Below are 21,330 nucleotides of genomic sequence, written 5' to 3' on the forward strand. Positions count from 1 at the left end.
GTGACCTACGTGCGGAGCGGCCGGCGGGGCAGCGCCGCGCCCGCCTGCTGCGCCCCGCAGCCCCCGGGCAGCCGCCGCAGGAAGGTAGGGCGGGCTCGGGGGGAGCGGCCGCCGTGCCGCCACAGCCGACCGCGGCACCCGGGGCGGAGATGGGGCTGGTACCTGAGAGGAGGCGGCCGGGAGGGCGGTGGTGAAGCGAGATCGTGTGGTGAGATGGTGTGGTCGACTTCTTGGGAAGTGGTCAAGCGACTTTTTGAGCGGTGCCGCTCAGCTGCAGGGAAGCGGGAGTGTGCTGGAGCGGGGCTGGACGAGGTGAGAGCTCGGGCTGAGAAGGTGACAGTGACCCGAGTCAGGGTGGGCTCCGCAGGCTGACGCATCCCCAACAGGATCAAAGTTGGGCAAAGACGGCGGCCCTTGGCGTTCTTGGCATCCGAGTGCCATTGCATTCACAGAAGGCCGTCAATAAACGGTTCTAAGACCTGGTCTGCGTGAGAATTGGTGAGTTAGTGGACGAGCTGGTGAATGGACCTGTGACAAGGTTCCTGGGTGGCAATGGCTGTAAAGCCTTTGACAGAGTGAGGACAGTCATTAGGATCTGGAGTTGAGCAAGAGTGAGGAGTGCCTGTGTTACCCCCACCCCAGTCAGCTGCGTGTGTGGCCAGTAGCGGGATGTTGCCTTCTTCAATGATCTCCCTGTTGTCCTTGGTTTTTGCAGATTCCACACTCTCAGGAACTGCTGGAGATTCAGATAATTATTTTGTGGAGTTTTCTTTGCAATCTTTCAGGGGGAGAAGAGCCAGCTTTGAGGGCAGTGAAGAAATGGTTTGTTATGTACTTTGGGGTCCTGCTGTCAAGGTGCAGTAGAGATGGTCTCTGCAGAAATGTGCAGGTTCTTAAAGAAGCTGGAATGATCTTGAAGAGGCGCACATGGGATTTTGTTAGAGATGAGACCACCTTTATGGTCAAAGTAAATAACTATTTCTGATCTTTGCCCCAACAAGAATAAACCAGTTTTTTTGTGGAATGGCTAAAGCTTGTCCTTACTGCCTCGATGGAAAGACTACCTGCTAACATCCAAACCACCACCTGACCAGTGATCTCTCACAGGTCATACACGTGGTCTTAACTGCAAATCTGCTTTCTTTTCTTTGCCTGTTCCACCCCAGCAATGATTTTTTTATTTCATGAGGAGATGGACAATGAACTCATACATAGACTGACTTCTAGGTTTGGTTCATTTTCTGTGGGAAACTGTGATGTAAAAAATAAACTGCTACTTTCTGCCTCTGGTTTCCTGAAAGGTTTAGAAGAAATTAAATAATTGTTGACCACGCTTCCTTGACCACTGGCAGTGATGAGGACAACATTGCCACATATTTGTTCAGAATGATAACTATGTGGTGTTCTTTTGTGCCATGGTATTGATACCACTTTGAGGTACCTAGGTCTTGCAGTGTCAGTTTTTGTGACTTTTGTTGTTGATGCCCTGTTACTTGGCATTACCCTAAAGCGCAGCTTTTATGTGATTCTAATAATGGAAGAATTTCAGCATTTATGGAGGAAAAAGCCTGTAATCCTGTGGATTCAGAGAGTTTCTTGAAAATATGCTAAGAATGGCATCAAAAAACAAGAGGCAAGAGTAAGACACATCCTAATTTAGTTAATGGTTTTTGAGGAAATCCTAGTGCAGAAGTAGAGGAGAGGATGCTCGTTTTACCTGAGAATTGGCAGCACCTTGTGGTGTTGGAGAGCTCGAGGCTCTGGAAAGCCCAAGTGTGTTTTGGTGCACCTCCAGGTGAAGTGTGTGAAAGAAACATCACTGCTGTGGTTTGTGGTGTTGGGCATGTTTCTGCTGAGGTCTCATTTGAATCCCTCTAGTTAAGTCAAGGGAAAAATATTAGTATGTATAATAGAGGGTGGAGTTGTTGCCAGGTTAGGTTTGAGACCATCAGGTGCCTTCTGTGTTCAGCTATTTGACTTGAACTTGTTGCTTTAGGCTAAGAAAAATCTACTTAAAGGCAGGGTTTGGGGATAGAAGAACTAAACTTTGGAATGGAGTTGTTAAATAAAGATATAGAGGAAAAAGCAATGGTAAAATAAAGTAGAACTAAGTGGTCTGTCCTCTGACATTTTTTCATTAGAAGAATCACAATACCTAAAAATTTAATGGGTGATTTATAATTTTTTTTTTTTAATCAGGAAACATGGTATTTCACATCAGACTATTGTATGACAAGATAGGGACATTTTCCAAAAAAGGCTGCTTAAGTTGATGGTCCATGGCTTCTACCAGCAGCTCTGGAGAAAGGTCAGGGTGCAACAGCTGCCAGTGTGCTGTACCACTGAGTGTAAATGCTGCCTGGAGGAGAGGGACAGGCTCCATGCACAGATCTGTGCTGCCTCGGGTTGGGATTGCTTTTTGATGTGCCTTTTATGTGTTTTCAGTGTCTTCTGTCTGTCCATAGATTATTATCAGTCCATTCTTAAAGTCTGCAGCGGTTTTCAGGTACAGGAGAGTTTTCTCTCCTGCTGTTTATGGGGAAGGTGTTGGACTATGTTGGGATGTGTGAGCCAGCAGGATGGCAGCAAGGAAAAATCAGTGAGGCCAGACTTTGCTCTGTTTTCCTAGTGCCTCTAGGTTATGGCTCTGCTCACACTTACATCACTGAATTAAAGCAGAAGACTGATGAACAGAGTGTTTCCATAGATGAAGTTGAATATCCTACTTTGTGGCTGTTCAAAAAAAATAAATTGCAAAAGCACACAAGGAAATTATTTGGTGCCTGCTTTGAATCACTTTAAAGTTGCCTGAGCAGGGCTGTGTTATTTATTTCCCAAACACAACTGCAGTCATCAACCAACACCACCAAAAGGGGAAAAAAAATACACAGGATAGGAAAGATGGAGACTTGTCCATAAATGGTCCCTAAGTCTGTAGGAAACTGCCTGTGCTTTTCCTGACCACTGGTGAGGCTCTGTCACCAGAGACCATGGCTGTGCAGCAGTGGGAGGCTTTGACCACCACGGTTCCAAGCGTCTGTTTGTGCCTTAAGATGCATACATAAAAAAATGCTAACTGAAAGGGGTAGGGAATAAAGTAATTTAGCTGTGTGGCATGTCTGGGAGCTGCTGGAGCTGCCTGTTGTGGTGCTTAAGAGACCTGTGCTGCTCCCAGTTGAGCCTACCAAAGAGCAGATGCTGCTGCGCTTGCTGACAAATAACAAACAAGATTTGGCACTGATAGCATATGATGGTCATCTGAAGAGTCAGAAGAGTTTTGTTGTGCTGCAAGAGTAAAGCAAATGGAAGTTCATACTCCCACTTCTATTTGGTGGAAGTTCATAATTCCACTTAAAACTGCATTGTTGCTAATAAAATTAGGTTTTTAAACTGTGATTCTGAGATCTGGTTGTGTTAAGTACTGACCTGGTAATATATGCAGCAGGTGAAAACTCCAGCTACCTGGAAACACACAGATTCTGCCAGGTGTACCTGCTCCTGCAATAGGTATTAGCAGGGTGTGCACACACAGAGCGATGTGGAGGACATGTGAGGTGTGTTTTAAAAGGTTATTCCAGGGTGCCATGGCAAAAGAAAAAAAAATATTGCATTTGGAATTTGAAGTAATAGCAAATTCCTGTCACAATAATTGTAATAACAAGGTTATGTTGGCTCTTGTGCACTGAATTTGGGAGGAGCCCTCTTCAAGAGTCTGGTTGAGAAAAGCTGGAATTCCTTGCCTTCTGGGCAGATTTATTTCCATGGAGGTGGGGAGTGTGGTATGCTGCCAAACTTAACCTGATCTTATTTTGGATGCTCTTTCATGTCATCTCTAGGAATATAAAAGTATTTACCTTCAGTGATTAAAAGCAAAGACTAAGATTTTTGCTGCTGGGCCCATGTATACTTTGCCTGGGATTATAATGTAATTTGAAACATGATGTATTATTGCCTAAAACCAAAAACTCTTTTGAGATTTTTTTTTTGGTGTGTTCCTTTCATTTGTATACATTTGTCTTTTGGTTCATTATAAATGCAGACTAATTATATTTTGCTGCTTCTTGTTGGATTGAAAGTTGTGGTTTTCTTTAAATAGGAACTATTTCTAAGAGGTTTCTGCTCCTCTGCAGTGATGACTGATAACAGTTTCATCTTTAATTGTCTGCAAATTATTTTGGAGCGATATCTTTGAAATTATGTGGAATAACACATGTTTGGCACTTAGTAATACAGCAGGCTCATAGAAACCTCATTTGATTTAGTGTTACACTATTGCTAAGATTTTACTTAAATTTACATTTGGGTTTTAACTTTAGAATGACAATGCCATTTACATTGGTATCAGTGATGTGTAGGGCTTATGCCAAGAGTCCTTTTTAATTCTTCTAGAAATTTGGTTTAAAAAATGTATTGGATGTTTCCATTGCCTAATTGCATGCATAGTGTTTTCAAGCTGGCTTCACATCTTTAAAAGTACGGTAAGTTTTGGGTACTGCTTTTATAGGAAGTTACTCTGACTCTTCATGAGGAAGAGACAAAAATTCTTGGAGAAAACTTGGTTATTCTGAAGTTAAATTGATCCGTCTGTCTTTCTGAAGTTAAATTTATCCATGTCTTTCCACATCCGTGGTGTAATAGCTTGTCTGTTTTGGATTGGGATTCAACTTTTATAAGTTTATTAATTCTGTGTGCCTGGAGCAACGGTTTAACATTACAGCAGAGTTTGACACGGCAGGGCTTTGGGAGTTGTTCAGGGAGTCCCTGCACAGACCAGGCTGTGTCTGCAGGAGGGGATTTGCCCTGGCTGAGCCAAACCGAAGGAGCCACTGGGGTTAAAATGGCCTCTTGGATCTCCAAAGATCATTCCAGCCTCTCCAGCCGTGTCCCAGCGTGATGAGCTTCACAGAGTGCAGTGCTGTTCCCTAAGTGCTGTGGCGAGGAGTGAATAACATGCTGGCTTTGATGGATGGGAGTGGCGCGTGGGATGATTGATGCTGCAGGGAGCAGAGCTGAAGAGCTGGATATTGGTTATTCCTTGGAGTGTGCTACTTCTGGGCACCTTCTTTAATAACAGGTAGACAAACTGAAAAGGGTTTCATTCAGAGGAAAAAGGTGTTAAGAGGTGCAGGAAGGCAAGCCTGCAGGGAAAGCCTGAAGTACTGGTACTTGTTTTGAATAGGGAAAAGTAGATTTTGAGGGAATGTGCCAAGACTTCAAACTTAAAAAAATAATTTTTTTGAAGGACACAATGACCGATTGTTCCCTAGGTCCACTGGAAGTAGGACAGGAAGTAACTGGCTTCATTTTCAGGCAAGATATTAGGAAAATCTTTTAACTCTGCAGGTGGTAAGGAATGGAAAGACTCCTTAGAAAAATGTGAACTGTGGGTATGCACACAGGGAAACTCTAGGAATGTTTTTCATTGTGCTTCAGGGCAACCTCCTGATGTCCCTCTGGCTACATTTACCTGCTCTGCAATTAGAAAAGCAATCTGGCAGATACAATGTGATTAGCCAAACTGGAATTTAGCCTGAGCAATGATCTAACATCGGTGGAATAAAAGGAGGTAATGGGGTCTTTTAAGACTATAATAAGCAATCTTTGCCCTGGCTTAATACCCCACTAGAGAGACCAGACCCCACTGTAATTGTTCTGTGTGATGACTTAGTGGACCCCAGAGGAAGGGACACTAGTTGACAGCTTTTTTCCCTCCAGCACTTGTAGGTCTCTTAGCAAATATTAACCAACCCAAAGTTGCTTATCTGGTAAGATTAACACAAGATGGGAGCTTGTTGCTTCAGTCTGTTAGTACTTGGGGAACAGCCTTGGTTTGTTTTTGCTCAAAATATTCAGCCTAATAGCACAGACTGAGCGAGGTTATTGTCTTTGGAAGAAAAGAATAAACTTTTATTGAAAGCAGTTTTCATCAGCTGATACCAAATCTGGGGAGCATCAGCCAGCTCTGCCCATAAACAAGGGCAGCTGAGGTAGCAGAAAGTACCCGAACACAGGAATTCTCCAAGTAGTCAAGCAATGGCAATACTGGGCTTTTATTGTATTTTAACTGCAGATGAAATGTGTTTATAGTATACCATAAAGAGGAAATGGTAATGTTTTTTCTGACAATGATGTCACTTGCAAGCTTGTGAGGTAAATGATTACTAAGAATAACCCTGATTCTTACACACTTTTTATTACCTGAAATAGTTCTTTCTTTATGAATTTTTGAGAAGCAGATGGGGAATATTATTCTTCAGAAAGTCATTACAGTGTTATGAGACTTTATATCCAATAGCATAGATTTCTTTCAAAATCTTTCAAATACCAGCTTAAGGCTTTCTTTTGGCATATAAAGACAAGAGAAGTTTTTCTAGGTAGCTGTGGCACAGAAGAAAATATATCTAGATGTTTAAGCCTTCTCTTCTAAGGGGCCCAAGGATCGAGGTGGTAATTTATTCTGCAGATGCCTTGTTCTGTAGGGCCATTACAGTTGTGCCATCATTTCCTTGAATCCAGAGACATCATTCACAGGCCTTGTACAAAATGTGAATCCTTTATAACTGCTGCAGCAGATCAGAAAAAAAAGTATTCCTGTTTGCTGTGTTCAGCTCAAACTGTTTCATGGGACTGCTCTGGGGGCCAAGTGACCTGAACTGCCCAGTAGCAGTGACCTGGTTAGTGCCAAAAATGATATTTTGTCACATTTCTTGTTTTGAAATAAGAAATGAGGATAGTTTTGAGGACACACAGATTTCCTTGCTCAACAGCTCTCAAGGTGGCCAATCTTTCTACATTCTTTTCTAAAATTTCCTTCTGTGGCGAGAGAAGTGTCCAGAAAGAGAGATTTGGACAGGTAAAAATTCTACTGGATAGCCCTAGGGTTTTTACTTTACATCTCCAACATCTCTTTACATCTCTTCTTACAAGACAAGTGCTTAAGTTCATTGCTAGTAAGGTTTTCATCCCATTTAGTTCAGTCAGTTCACATCAACATTTACTCAGCCAACCAGGCTGTTAACAGAGACTGTCTGCTCAGGGTTACATGGTAGGTGCCAGCATGCCAGATCTCTCTCCCATGCCACTTTCAGGGAGCTGTGGCCACAGTTCAGACCAAGGTGCAGCTGGGGGATCTTTGGTGTGAGCAAAACTCCAGCAGCCCCTGACAAGGGGTGCAGCACTGAAATCCTGCAGTGAAGAACAAAACCCTCTCCCAGGTGCCTTGCAGAGAGCGTGATGAGTGCATCGTCACTTCCTCCAAAACAGATGTAGAATTTGGAGATTTGGGAAGCGTTAAGGAGGGACCTTTGCTCAAGCAGTCTGGTTTGGTTGTGGTAGATCAGGCTGTGCTGCAGCCTGGCAGTGATAGCTGCCACTCATGGCACAGATTAGATAAAAGATTTGACAGGTAAGTGAGAAAGCTTGTGTGAACCACCACTAATCTTTGATGGCATCCGCAACACAGCCCACTCTTATCGCTTGTTCTAATATTAACTTAGAGCTGAGTTTGTCTTGGACGGCTGCTCAGTGCTCCAGAGCTGTGTGCAGTGGATGTGAGTCATTTAATCAACTTGAGTGTTTTTGTAGCTAGAAGATATGCACCAAGATACTTTTGTGCATGATTAAATGTTGTCCAGAGCCCTCCCATGTTTGTAAGTCTGAGATGAAATCACCTGTAGTTCAGTGGAACAACTAAAGGAGGGAAAAGGAGGTGTGATTCAATTTTTCTTTCAGTTATGATATTTAGCATATGTATCATGCAATCTGTATGCATACATTCACCCTAACGCTGGTTTTTTAGTGTTTTTGCCTACAAAAGTGACAGGGTGATGCGCTGCCCTATTTTGAGTCTCTCAGGGTAATAGAAACCATGTGCACAAATGGACTGATGCCCAGGGTAACAGATGAAAACCATGATGTTGAACTCGCTCTCGTGGCAACAACTGGGTCAGTTTCAGCAGGAGATGGCGGAAATGCTCCCAGATGTTTATGCTAAGTGGAGGGGCTTGGATTTTCAATGGCATGTTGTTTCCCCATCTGATCCTCTTTCCATCTTCAGTAGTGTTGCTTTTGAACGTGCCATGAAGCTGAGGTGCCCCAGGAAAGGCTCTGGCTGCAAATGCTCATGAACTGCACTGTCAGAGAATGGGTGGATGGGGTCATTGCTGACCCCTAGAAAAGCACAGCTCCTGGGTGTGGTTCTGGGGGAACACCTCGGGGACTATTTCGCTCTCTTATTGATTTTTTGCAACATTTAAAAGCTAGTGTTGTAATTTATGTCCACCCTGACACATGTATAAGTAAAATAAAAAATCCTTTCCTGTGTTTTTGTGTAATGATAAATGTAGTAGTTCCAGCAGCTGTTAGAAGACAGAAATCTTGCTTCTCACCAAAGTCTTCTCCATTTGCTTTGCAGAAAATGGCTTTGCAGAGTTCTTCAAAAGTCAGAACAGAATTGTTGTGACTTTGTAAATCCCAAATCTGGGTTACTTGTGAGAAACATCATTCCTGCTGCCACCTCTCCCCATCATGCAATGGGGGCTTCTCTTGTCTCTGGCAATGTAGGACCAGGAGGACCATGCAGTGGCTTTTGGAGTCTCTTGGGACAGTCAGGTCAAGCCAACTGCTTCAGATTTTGTATAGAGAATCTCTGGGTTTACGTGCTTGTGGAAGAGAGAGCTAACCAACAGTTCATTTAACAAGTAACCCACTGAAATTTACTTTGGATTACACTTTCTGATAGGTTTCAGATGCAGCTTCAGGTGCAGTGCTGTAAGTTCTTCTGGAAGAGACAGAATTCTGGGTTCTTTCCAAGACTGATCTTGTGGCTTCTGCTAACTGAAGGAATTGAAACCTCTGCCCTTCTTAGCCTGTGGAAGACAAATCTGTGGGCCTTGAGAGCTTAGCAACGAAACACCTACAAGATCCTGATAGGCAACTTGTCTTAGGGATATTGCTAAAAATACATTCTTGCTATTAGTTTTGATGAGGTCGGGTCACTTTTTGAGTCTGCGGCATGTTGGTCTGCTGGCCAAAATTACTGCAGAGAAGCAAATATCAGTGATGTGCCAGGGGCTGTACCTGGTTGGGAAAGCTGTGCATTTGAAAATGATAGAACCAGCAGACATTAACATCACAGAATTGCTGTTGCTGCTTTGTCCTCCCCCTCTTGGCCTCATCCATCCCCAGCCCTCTTCCTCATTCCTCTCCTAGCAGCTGGCTAAGTCAAATAATCAACTGGGAGCTTCAAAGTCAGTGCCCTTTTTTTAGTATCCTCTTTCATATTTTACAAAGAGACACTGTTTGAAATGTTAGGGGGAACAGATGGTAATGTCTATTGATATGGCATGAAATGTTAGAAAATATCTGCCACTTAGAAGCCTAAAAATGATAGGAATCACTTACAAATCTTTCCTGCTCCCTGCAGAGTGGACAGCAGTAGAGGAGGAGTGAGATTTATCCAATAGGTAAATACCACAGGGTAGGAGCTGTCTGAAAAACCCCAACATTTTTAATACTGGTGCCCTGTCTCTTTTTGGGCTTTCCTCATGGTTGTTCTGCAACACTGAGACTTTCAAAGAAGTGAACTTTGTTTCATCTAGAATAGGGCAAAGCAACAACATTGTGTTCCTTTTCCCTCCCTCTTTTGAGAAAATTAAACAAGAAGCAATTATGTGTCAATTGGTTGCTGCTGAGCTGATGTGTTTTTTCTTCATTAGATGTCTTGATTAACGGTTTGATCTTGCAATTATTATTCATTATGAAATCCGTGGGAATTCTGGGTGCGCTGTGAGTTCAGGGTCAAACCATGTAGTTTTTCAGTACTTCATCTGTATAATGCTCAGAATTAGTGATAAAACATTGGAAAATATCCTTGATTAAAGAGGATGGTACATGTTTGCCCAAGCCCATCCTCCATGGGATTATGATGCTTGGCTTTATACTTGTCTTGAACAAAAAATATTTCAAATTTGTGTGCTTTGAAATGAGCTAGATTTTCTTCTCTATAGACTGGAAAATAAATGTATCATTTTGTACTTAAAATCCTAACAATTTGTAAGCCAGCTGTTGTTCCCTTTCTAGACAGAGGGAAGACTTGCCCAACACAGTTTTATTTTATTTGGAAGACTTTTACATAGCTCTAGACCAAGGGCACTAATCCATAGCCATATTTAAAAAAGAAAGGGAATATGTTTAAAGCTAGAATACATTTCATTCTGTGGAACTCCATTTTCTAATGCTTTTATGAAATAAGGAGTTAAAGAAGAAAAAAAGTGGAGTTTGGCTTCTTGAGTCTTCCCTGGCTGTCCAGTAAAACCCAGTTCAACCAAGTGAACTGATGGTGGGTTGAAGGAACAGTACCCTCGGTGCCTGTTGTAAATGCTGTCTATCTTGCCTTAGGGTTTTACACTCTGAAATCCAAATACCTGTAGAAGGTACTCAGCCTTTTGGCTTACCCATGGATAAGAGTTGATATTTACTTGTTTTATGAGATTATAGACGTATAGTGACAAATACTGCCCTCTCGTGCTCCCTGGGCACAGAGGTTGTCTTGGTAGTTACCCAGGAGGAGAAGGTGAAGAGGAAGGGGTTTTCTGATGCTTAGTATCTCTCTTTAGTCTAGAAGGTGTGGTGAACCATTTCTGTTAGACATTTGCATTCCACTTGGATGAGAGAGAAGGCTGCACAAGTGTGAAATGCTCTTATTTGTGTGAAAGCATTGGTTTTACTCTAAAGCACCTTCTTTCCCCCCAGTTCTTAGCCTCAGGCAGAGGCTCTGAAGTCAGAGGATAGGCTGCCAGAGGCATCCCTATGTGTAAATCACAGTTAGAGTGCTGGAACTTGCACAAAATAAACTCAGCTTATCTGGCTAGCTGAGTATTTACTGATGAATTTTGTTTTTTGTATTCTATGGTTTAAATTTTGCAATGAAGTCAACCTAGAGGAAAATAGCTTTTTTCCTTTCTTGTATGGATTATGACATCTCCATATTCTCAGCCAGTGCACTTCAACTAAAGCAGTTATGAATCCAGGCTGAAACCACGGGCTTGCCTCTGCTTAGAAGAAACTGAATTTGACAAGCAGTGACCGGTGGTTGCTGTATCTGTTTCTTGCTGTTATCCTTAAGTGTTGGCAAAGGCATTCGGGCACTGGAAGGAATTCAGCTGATTGAGCTGCTTAAGCAATTTTGAGAATTTACTTCCATAAATTTCAATCTGTTTTGGCTCCTGGTTTTATCTCCATTAGATATATTATCATGCTGTCAGCCTCTGGATAGCTCAGGAATGCTGCTGCCCGATTTATTTATTTTATTTTAGAACCATAGCAAAGAAATCTCACTTGGCTTTTTTCAAAGCTGTATGTCTCTTAGAGTAAAATCAATCTCTCTTTTAATAAATGTGCATTTCTCCCATATGTTGCTGGGATTTCCAGTGGCAGAGCTGTTAGTCTCTGGTGACCTTTGAATGTCTGAGGATAGGTTCCCCAGTGCAGCATTGCCCTTTCCTACCCCTGCAGCCCCCAGATCCTTTGGCTGCAGTGGATTTATTTCCCAGAGGTAGTGAGGAGTGGTAGTTATGCTGTGTAAATTATGAATTAGATGCAATGCTTTCTGAATTCATAAGTACCTACAAATTAATATCTTGGCAAGTCTTCTGAAACCCTGCTTCCTGTCATTCCCAAGCCTGCACTCAGGGTGATGGTGAATTTACAGGGCTGTCCACAGTGGCTGAAGTAAACCTGGCAAGTGAGCTCCCAATACCCTTTCCTGGGGAATTCAGGGTTATTCATTGGAGCATTAGTCACCTAAATTCCTCTACAGATCTGGCTTAATCTGTGTTAATTTTGGAAGCTGCTCTTTATTTCACCAAATTCATTTCTTGATTCTTAAAGTGATGTAAATTCTGTCACTTGAAGTCAATGGCGGGCATCCTTTTTTTTCCTGTGCGTGCTTTTCTTTTGAGATCGTTATTTAGGGTGGGCTTTGTGTGTGAAACACAGAATCTCCCAGGGCATGGAAGTTGTTGGTGTTTTGCATGGAGGTCTCTAGTGCAGCTCGCCTGCAGGTAAGAGCAGCAGTTCCCCCCAGAGCAGTAATTTGTATGGATGTGGCTCCATTTCACACCTTCAGATGGGAAATGAGAAGCAAAAGCAGCAGAAAATAAACATCAATATTAACAAAAGGAAAGCAGAGGTGAAATGCTTGGTGATTGCTGCCTTTTCAAGGGTTGTTGTGTATTCATGTTCAGATTGATTTGCTCTACAAGAGTAAAAACTCTTGGTTTCAATTACCATGCAGTGACTCAAAGCTTTTCTAATGAGAATTGAAGTCAGAAAATAGTTTTTTGCATTTCAATGTAAAACTTTGCCTTTTTTCCCTTTTCCCTGCTCAGTCTTAAGAGTTTTACTTACTGGTGCAAACTGCAGCCTTATGAAGCAAGTGCTGATAAACTGCTTTTAAGTGGAGCCCTCTGGGTGATGTTTGGAGCTTCCTAAATTGACTCTTGCACTCACATCCTGCTCCCAGGCAGACAAATGTGTGCTGCACTGCAGAGACTTGGAAAAGATGATGCACAGAGAGTGAGGAGCTAGGGGAGACTTAAGTGCATCCTAGACATTCCCTTTTCCACAAAATTAAACACACATGTCCAGACATACAATTCTCCATGTGCAGATCATGTTGGAAACCCATTTAAATTTAAGACACTCATTAATGCAGAAAGCACTCTTATCACGGGTCTGCTTTCCATAGACAGGATTTACTTTCCTGAGCAGCCTTCCTGCATGGGAAACCTGGACTGCATGTGTGACACATTGCTGGCTTATCTCAGCACAAAGCTATTGTTTCTCAGCCTATTGTACCAATATCAGATCTTTGGATAAGATCATGGAGTGGATCCTCCTGGAAAACATGTTAAACCATGCTGAGGACAGGGAGTTGTTTAGGCACAGCCAACATGGAAAGATATTGATTCGATGGATGGACTGGTGGATGGACAAGGAGGTGGTTGTAGTCAGTGGCTCAATGTCTAAATGACAAACCAGTAACAAGTGGTGCCCATCAGTTTCTGTACTAGTGGCAATGCTGTTTATTTTGGGCAACCTGACCTAGTGGAATGTGTTGGAATATTTAAAGGCCCTTTCCAACCCAGATCATTCTGTGGTTCTGTAACACACTGCAGACCTTTCAGCTCTGGAGTTTGCCTGTGGGAGGAACTCCCTTTGTGGCCTGCTTGTCGCACTGCACCAATGTGGTGCCTGCAGAGGACAGAGCAATCCGGAGGTGACTGGGTATGGAGAAGGCTGTGTGCATGTGTGCAGTGGTGTCAGAGATGTCTCTGCCTTAGATAAACTCAGAAAAGTAGAAATATGGAGAATAGAAAGATTTCCTGTATTAATTTTTTTCCAGTTCATCATGGACTTTGTGCAATGTGTGAAAGTTTCACTGTTGGAGTGGAAATTCTCAATTTAGGTGGCTGCAGGACTAGATGTCAGCTGCTTTTCCCTGTGATTCCCTCAGTGCCTGATGCCTCAGAGGGAACCCACTGCTTTTCTCTCAATACAGGCATACACATGCAGAGGAGGAGTGTATTAGCAAGTTTTGTACTATGGTTTCTTAAGAGAAAACCTCATACGTTTAAGAAAACCAAACTGCAAAGAAAAAAAGAAAATAATAGTAATATGAAAGAGAAAATAAAGAAATAGTTCAGACATGTAGGGATGGAATATCTATAAAGCCAGTTATGTTGGAAATTAATTCACTCAGAGCTTTAAATATGAGTCAGTCACTTTGTAAGCCTGTGTTTTAAATTACAGCTGACTGAGCCTGTGTGTGTCCCTGCTGCTCCAACATTAACGAAGTGAGGTAGCAGGTTTTTACGAGTGTGTGTCCTGTGAGCCCTGGTGGTGCTGGTTACATTTAGCTAAAGGGAACTGTATGAATCGACCTTTCTCAAGGAGGTCTGTGCCAAGGCTGAAGGCATACTTGTTCTTTCCTACTGATACCTCCGCTTTTAGGTGGAGTTTGTTTTACTTGTGCCACGTACTGCTGCTCCAAACATAAAACATTTGGAATTACTCAACCCTGATGAAGAATAAAGTGCAGCTAGATGCTTTAGGCTCACGGCTAAAGAACAGGCTCAGCCCTCTAAAATGCATATTTTTCTGCAGCATGGGGTGTGTGAATGTCTGGTCTGGGGTTTCTCTTCTGGGATCTTGAGGGTCTGTGGTGTAAGTGTTCCTGAGCCCATCCTTCAGGATTCCTTTGCAGGTCATGGAGAGACATGGACTCTTCCAGTGCTTGACTCACCTTACATATTTTATATGTCTATTCTCTAGTGAGACAAATCATTCCCTTTAAGATCCTGTCTGCCTCATCTGTCCTGTCAAATAGCTTAGCTCCCCAGCCCACCGTGGGAGCTTCGTTGACGGCTGTCTGCATGCACAAGTGTTTCTGTCCCCTGGCTCTCCCTGCGAGTCACTCAGCTAATTGCCTCTGAAACTAAACGTGGGATTCTCTGCTGCTGGAGCTGCTCTGTGCTGTCAGCAAGAGGAGCAGTGTGCCAGGTTTGGCTGCCTCCACCCTCAGCAGCCCTCCCACTCCCTTAGCAGGCTTCGCGCTGGTGGCGTGTCCCTCGTGGGGCGTTGGCGTGTCCTGCAAAGCCAGGGCTCGTGTGGGCTGCAGCACGCAGCTTTCACTATTCAGGGTACTTCTGAATTGGGGGAAAAACCCCAAATAGTGAGACCACAGCAAACTAATATGCTTAAGGCCACAGGTGCTTGAGAGGGATGACAAATAAATTATGTCCAAGCTCTGTAAATCGTATCTGGGGGCAATCTGTTCTCACAAGGGCAAGCTTTCAAGGAATGCAATCTAATAAATTTGCCTTGTAAATGTCTGAAGTTTTGCAGCCTGAATCTGAATCCCATGCATTGCCTTTCAAACTGATAAAACCACTGCAGAATTTCACCCATGAGCAGGTTCTGTTCTGCTGAAGTACACAGGCAGAATAATTGGAGATGAAGATGTGCGTGTCATTTGTTTCTATGGCTGGCAAATATTTACAGTTCTTGATGGAATTTATTGCCACAAATTATTTCCACTCACATTTGGTCCTGTCTCAGATGTAAAAAATTAAATTGTTGCATGATTTAATCAGAGGATTTACTTAAGGCATCTGTGTATATATTGACAAGTCTTTTGTTTCTTCCTTGTAAGCAACAGACTGCTTGGCATGGCAGTGGGGTACCCCATTTTTGTTTACAAAAGTGGCTAATATGTTTCTGTATTTTAATTGGCTGCTAAAAAGGAAGGAGATTAAAAGGGAGGGAAACAGCTACTGAGTTTAAAAAGATGGAAATATGAAAAATTTACTAATTCCCTCTCAAATGTAAGCAGAAGGGAAGGACGGGGTTGGGCTTTTTGAATTAGTGCACTAAAACTAGGATTTATCTGGAAAGAATTTAATGATTTGTGTGTAAGTTTAGGCTGGAAAAGCCAAACATTTGGCAGACCTACAATTTTAGACCTGCTGGTTTGTGAGCCCTTTGCACATTTTGATTTAAATTTTATATTATGATTTCAGATTTTTAGGACAGATTTTAAATGACAGTCCTTTAAAAGTATATCACATATATACTACAAATTATTAAGGGATTATCAAACTACTATCACAGATGGCTATGAGGGGAAAAAAATCTAGGAAAAAGTAGTCTGCAGAGAGAAGTCTCTGAAGATTACTGTCAGATTGGTCTGAAGGAAACATCAGTCCTTATCCTGAAGTATGAAGTACCTGGAAGAAAAATCAGACCTTCAAATGCATCCTAGTTTTCCTAACAAAGCAAAGGCATTGCTTTAAGGTTTTCTTTTCTCTGTGGTTATCTCATGTGGTGAAAATTTAGACACCATTCTGAATGACAGTTTCTGGATATCCATTACTCTTCAGGAGTAGCTGAAGTCAGTGTCTGACCAGTGCTTGTGGTAAAGTCTTACTGAAGATTGATTTTCTTACAATGCTAATTTCAATTGATGTGTCTATAAGTGAAGCTATATACAAAGGGATACTTTAAGATATTCAGTATGATTATTTTTTTTTTAAGTGGCATTGAAACTTTCTAAGTACTATCATGTCTTTATATTGTGGAATATGGATATGTTGGTGTTTGGGAAACACAGTCATGGTTTGGATGAGTCCTAGTTGGACTAGTCCTTACCCTAGGGAGACAGCACAGCCATGGTGATAGGCAAAAATGCAGATTGTCTGCACCCATTTTCAGGTTCCTCCTGGGTAGGCTGTCTGAATTTCATATCCAGAGCTGTATAATCTGGGCTGTAATAACTCTTCTGCTCTTCTTTCTGTAAAGCCCTCTGTGAAAGGAGCTGATCGTCAGCCTGATCAGCAGCCATAGGCACCTGATCTCAGTCATTCTAGAGATTTCCACCATACAGGTGAGAAAACCCAAATTATGATGCCTCACTCAGGTTCGCTCTGAGTAAGCAAAATTGCAAAGTCAAGAGAGGGGAAAACTCCTCAAGTAAGGATCATTTTTTACCTGATAAACCTGATTTTCTCAAAGCATCTGTAGAGTTTTTTTGAGAAGGCTTACATGGGAACACTATGAACCAAGCTGGAAATTACCTGGAAAACTGTAAACAAAGGCTACGAATGTACCTATGGAACAGCTCCTTCAGGAGGATATTTTGTATTCCTGAACGTACCCAAAACTTATCACCAACATTTGTGAGTTACCCTCTGGGGTGGGGGGGTGCACCCGGTCGCAGAGATGTGCTGGATTTTCACCCCCATCCATTGTCTGTGAGTGTTATTGTAAGCAGCTATTGAGGCACCCTGTGGGGGTGTCAGGAGGTGTCAGGAGCAGGGCTCTCCTGCGTGTTCATTAGTGAATGGAAATAGGCTGTGGCTTCCCAAGCAGCCATGGAGTGTGAAGTTTGAGAAGCTATTCAAAAGCATTGCTGTCAAACTGGAGCCTCAGCTCTGATCTCTGTCACAAAAGTAGCATTTTGTATTGCTCCTAAATTTAAAGAACTATACAAAAACTTGATCTCTTTCTGTGTTTTTTTTCCCTTCCCCCCCCCCCCTTATTTTTTAGTGAAACTGCATTAGTAAGTCACTGGGGTTTTTATTTCATTTCCATGTGTTTATCAATAGTTTGGAGTCAGTGGGAAGGCAGTTTGCTGTCTTTAAGATTTCAAGAACCCGAGTGTAAGCTGCAGTGGCTCTTGGACATTGCTTTCTGCTGAAAAAGAATCTCATTCATGTGCTTCATTATAGAGAATTTTTTTTCTTCCCTGTCAGCTCTGTGCAGAAGGAATTCTTGCTGAATAGTCCACAATGGTCACCCTGCAATTCCTCTACTTAATGAGCTACTTCAGCTATTTCTCACACAAATAGATTTCAGAATAACTGGGCACAGATGTCTAGGTATCTGGATGGTTGGTGTGTTGTTTTTTTTTTTTTTAGTTTTAGTTTTTTTGTTTGGTTGGTTGTTTTTTTTTTTTTTTTTTGCTGGTTTGGTGGGGTTTTTTTGTGTGTTCCTTTTTTTATTGTTCGGGTTTTTTCCTTTTTTTTTTTTCCTCTGAAAACGATTGTCAGTCTTCATTTTCATTTCAGCTTTCAAGCCTGTTGAAACAGCAGCATTCCTGTCATTGCAAACGTTATTCAGCCGTGTGAACTGTGACTCATTCTGAAAGATTACACGAATTTCCCTCCCTGGTGTGCACCTATCCTCCTGCTGCTCTCTCTTTGCAGGCTGCCTGCTGCAAGCAGAGGTCAGGGGCACATGCAGCTGCAGAGCTGGCTTGCTAGCTTGCTTCCAGGCTCATGCTGTGCAGAGTATAGGAGTCCAAGTTTGCTGCAGGCAGCAAGTTTCAGGGTGAGAAATGCTGCTTTTGTCTGCTTCTAGGGGAGAAAAAAAAAATCTCAATATCCTTTTCAGCATCTCTTTACAGTAAAAAAAAATCAAAACCAAACCCCCCCCACAAAAAAAAACTCCAAACAACCCAAAACCCTCAACAAATGTGAAAAGTAACCCCTAAAGGGACAACAACCCTCATACAGACCTCCTGGCTCACATTCACTGTAGGCTATGTTTACTTAGGCTGCAAAAATATCAATTCGTGATACCAGCTCAAGGCAAACGCCATCTGGTCTGGTGGTCCTTTTTAATAATCTTTTCTAATTTTACCTTCTCTTTCCTGCATTCCTCTCTGGCATCAGAGGATCCCTGCTGTCACTGTGCTGGCTCTTCTCCTGGTGCCACAGACCAGTCCTGTCTGGGGGCTCAGACCTCACCTGTCTGCCTCCATCCTCTCCAGCTAATTGCTCCCTCCTGCATGTTTTCCAGGGCTTCATCTGAAATGCAGTCCTGTGGGAATCCCGAGTGGGGTTTCTGATTGTATTTTATTGAATGCCAGCATGAGCCTTTGAGGGAGAAACCCCATCCTGTCCATTATGGAAGCTCAGTTAATTGAGGATGATTAAAGGGAAGCTTGATAGTACCTGCCCAACCATAGAAGTGAGTTGTGGCGCCTGAAGATGAAAGGCCACGAGGAATCAATCTTGATTTAGTACAGTTTAACACCGTGCTTGTATTTTTATCTACTTGAGGGCAAGAGATGACAAGTCTAAACTTCCCAGCATGACAGCGGGCAGAATTTTGGAGAAGGAAGTGCAGGTGGGAGCAGAGAGCCCTGTTGCTCTGCAAGCACATGTCTGAAAGGCCTTTTCTGTCCTGCTCTGTCTACGTGGGAAGTGTTTCTGGAAAAGCTGACAGAATCCCCAAGGTTCAGAGCTGAGGGAGCACAGAAAGCACCCACCAAAGCTACTTCCTTGGGGCTATGTAAATGAGGACTGGTAGGGCTACAGGCAGCCACACTTTTATTTTTTCAGGGAAACAAAGAATTCTGGTATATCTGTCAGGCAAGCGTGGGAGAGGAAGAGGGCTTTTCTCAAAGCCCACAAGGAGCTTGTTTTTTCAATAAAATCTATATCTTAAAAAAGAAAACATGTTGCTTGCAGGGGTTTCCTTTGGTGGTGTTTGCAATCCAATTTCTTCTTTCAGTCGGCATTCGTACCTGATAGATATGAAATTAAAATGATATCACTGTTTCCAGATGTTTTCTGTAGGATTTGGATATTTAGATCTTGGTTTTCTTCATGCATTTCTCACAGCTTACTTGAGTGTCCTAGTATAATTGGGTTAACGCATGTATGCTGGATGAGGAACACTTTCTTTTTGAATTTCCTGCATCTGCTTTCAAAGCTGATCATTTTGAATCACAGTTAGATGCTTTTTCACTGTAGTTGAAACCCTGCTTTGTTCTGAAATGTTTTTCATGTGTAGACAAGCCCCCAGGAAATTATTTTAGTTTGAAATTAAATCTCCTTAGTTTATTAGCCCATGTAATTTATGCTTGCATTGCCTTTAAGGTGTTTTTTGTTTTGCTTTGTTTTACAGACTGTAAGATGGCACATTGAACTACAACCATGGGCAAGTCCAACCCCTTCCCTCAACTATGAGGCCTCAAGGTTCCTGAAGTACATTAGCACTTCTCAGGTAGGTTTTTAGTTTCAGTCTCCATTTAGAAAACACTTTGCCTGGTGCAGATTGTTCCCTCATATCTAAGGAATTAACCTCACGCCAAACCTTTTTGAAACTGATTTATTTCTGAAGTTGCTTAACTTAGCACTGATGGTCAACATGAATATAAAGGTCAAAACACAGGTTTGAAAGAATGCATTATTTCCATGTTATTTATTTCCAAATGGATTTGTGTCCTGACAGGAGTATGGTATGACTGAAATTTTAGATGTGATGTTTCTCTCTCTCTCTTTCCCCTCTCTCCCTCTCAGATGGAAAAATACAGAGCACTGTGTATCAAGAGAGTGTATTAAACCTCTCCACCTCTCAATAATAGTGTGATAAGCAGGCTCATTTTACTTCAAAAAGAGGCAATTGAGGTTCCCAGTAAAATGAGAACAAGGCATCAGACCCTAACTTGGACAAGTTGTTTCAATGATACCAATAAAATATTGATATTTTCAGGACAAAAAAAACAGCCATGGAAATTGGTGGGTGTATGTGCTTTTTAAAATATGGCATTTCCAAATTCAGATTGTGCTGATGGATAGTTCCAGCCTTCAGCATACATGGAAATTCGTGGGCTATCATGTCTTAACAGAGACATCACTTATGCACAACAGCATCTGCGTGTGCATTTCCTGTAAGAAAAAGATGGAAAAGATGCTGGATGCTCACAATTCCAACAGAGCAGCTGCTTTTGGTACCCAGGTCTATCAGCAATTGACCCTTGAATACAGAGTTGACAGCATCATTACTTACTCTGAAGAACAGCAAAAAGCCCCAGGTGCCAACATCACTGAAATGTCATTCACATATTAAATTCTTTGTTAATGCAGTGCTTTTGAGGCTGAGATAATTTGAAACACCTCTAAAAAAGGGGATAGCAGGGTGTTCATATATTCTCCAGTTTGTAGGTACCTGTGGCTAAATTCTCAATAAAATGACATCTCTGCTGCCACTCATGCCAGCACTGAGAGGGCAGGAGGCAAGATGATTCATGTGGGACAGAAAGAGATGTGTGTAGAACTGCTTGCTTTGTTGTACAGAAGTTTAGACTGTGGCAGATGTATTAAGTTTGAAAACATCCTTCATCTCAGCGACTTAATAAACAGTGGCAGATGCTGCTAAACTCCACTAGTTGGGTCAAAGCCTACAAGGACATCAATTAACAGAGAGTTTATTGCCTTTGACACACTCACTGAGAAGTTTCATTCCCACAGTAACTGACCCTGGTTGGGGGAATAAGCATAAGTGAAAACAAAAAAATGGAAGGAATCCATGTTCCTGACCTGGCAGATGTTACAGGATGAGTAACTGATGGGATAACACCTTGACTGGTATGAGCACTTCTGCAAATATCATCCTGCTTATGTACATAAGCATGGGATGTCATTTTCCTTGTTTGCTGAGCAAGTGTCTACTAATTACTGTGACAAAATTCAGCCCCATGCCATTATGTAGAATGGCTCAAACTGCTGGAGCAGGAAGGTGCCATGTCAGCAGAGTCAAGTGTGGCCAGAAAAAGCATTTTCGGTGCTGGTATTTCATGATCAGGAGAAGCATCTTTCTTGTTCTGTTGTTTGTATTATAGGAGTGAGGAGAAGCCCAGAACAGGATGTGAGCTCAGTGCATCAGTAAATCATGCAACAGACTGATGATGGTGCTAAAGGCAGGTTCAGGGTTTGATTTTTGTTTGGGTTTTAAAAAAAGTTAGTTGTTGTTGGTGGTCGT

The 21,330-nt window shown here is 42.3% G+C and overlaps 1 protein-coding gene across 1 annotated transcript in view; it reads left to right on the forward strand.

Moving 5' to 3' along the window:
* METTL24 (methyltransferase like 24) overlaps positions 1-21,330 on the forward strand; it is a gene marked incomplete at its 5' end in the record, with an annotated part of 45,308 nt that continues 23,978 nt past the window's right edge. The window contains 2 exons of the mRNA XM_039727640.1: positions 1-84; positions 19,474-19,572. Of these exons, the coding sequence (XP_039583574.1) occupies positions 1-84; positions 19,474-19,572 (183 nt within the window). The remainder of the gene's footprint in view (positions 85-19,473; positions 19,573-21,330) is intronic.

Source organism: Passer montanus, unplaced genomic scaffold, assembly GCF_014805655.1.
Source record: "Passer montanus isolate IOZ18808 unplaced genomic scaffold, ASM1480565v1 scaffold11, whole genome shotgun sequence".
Lineage (NCBI taxonomy): Eukaryota > Metazoa > Chordata > Aves > Passeriformes > Passeridae > Passer > Passer montanus.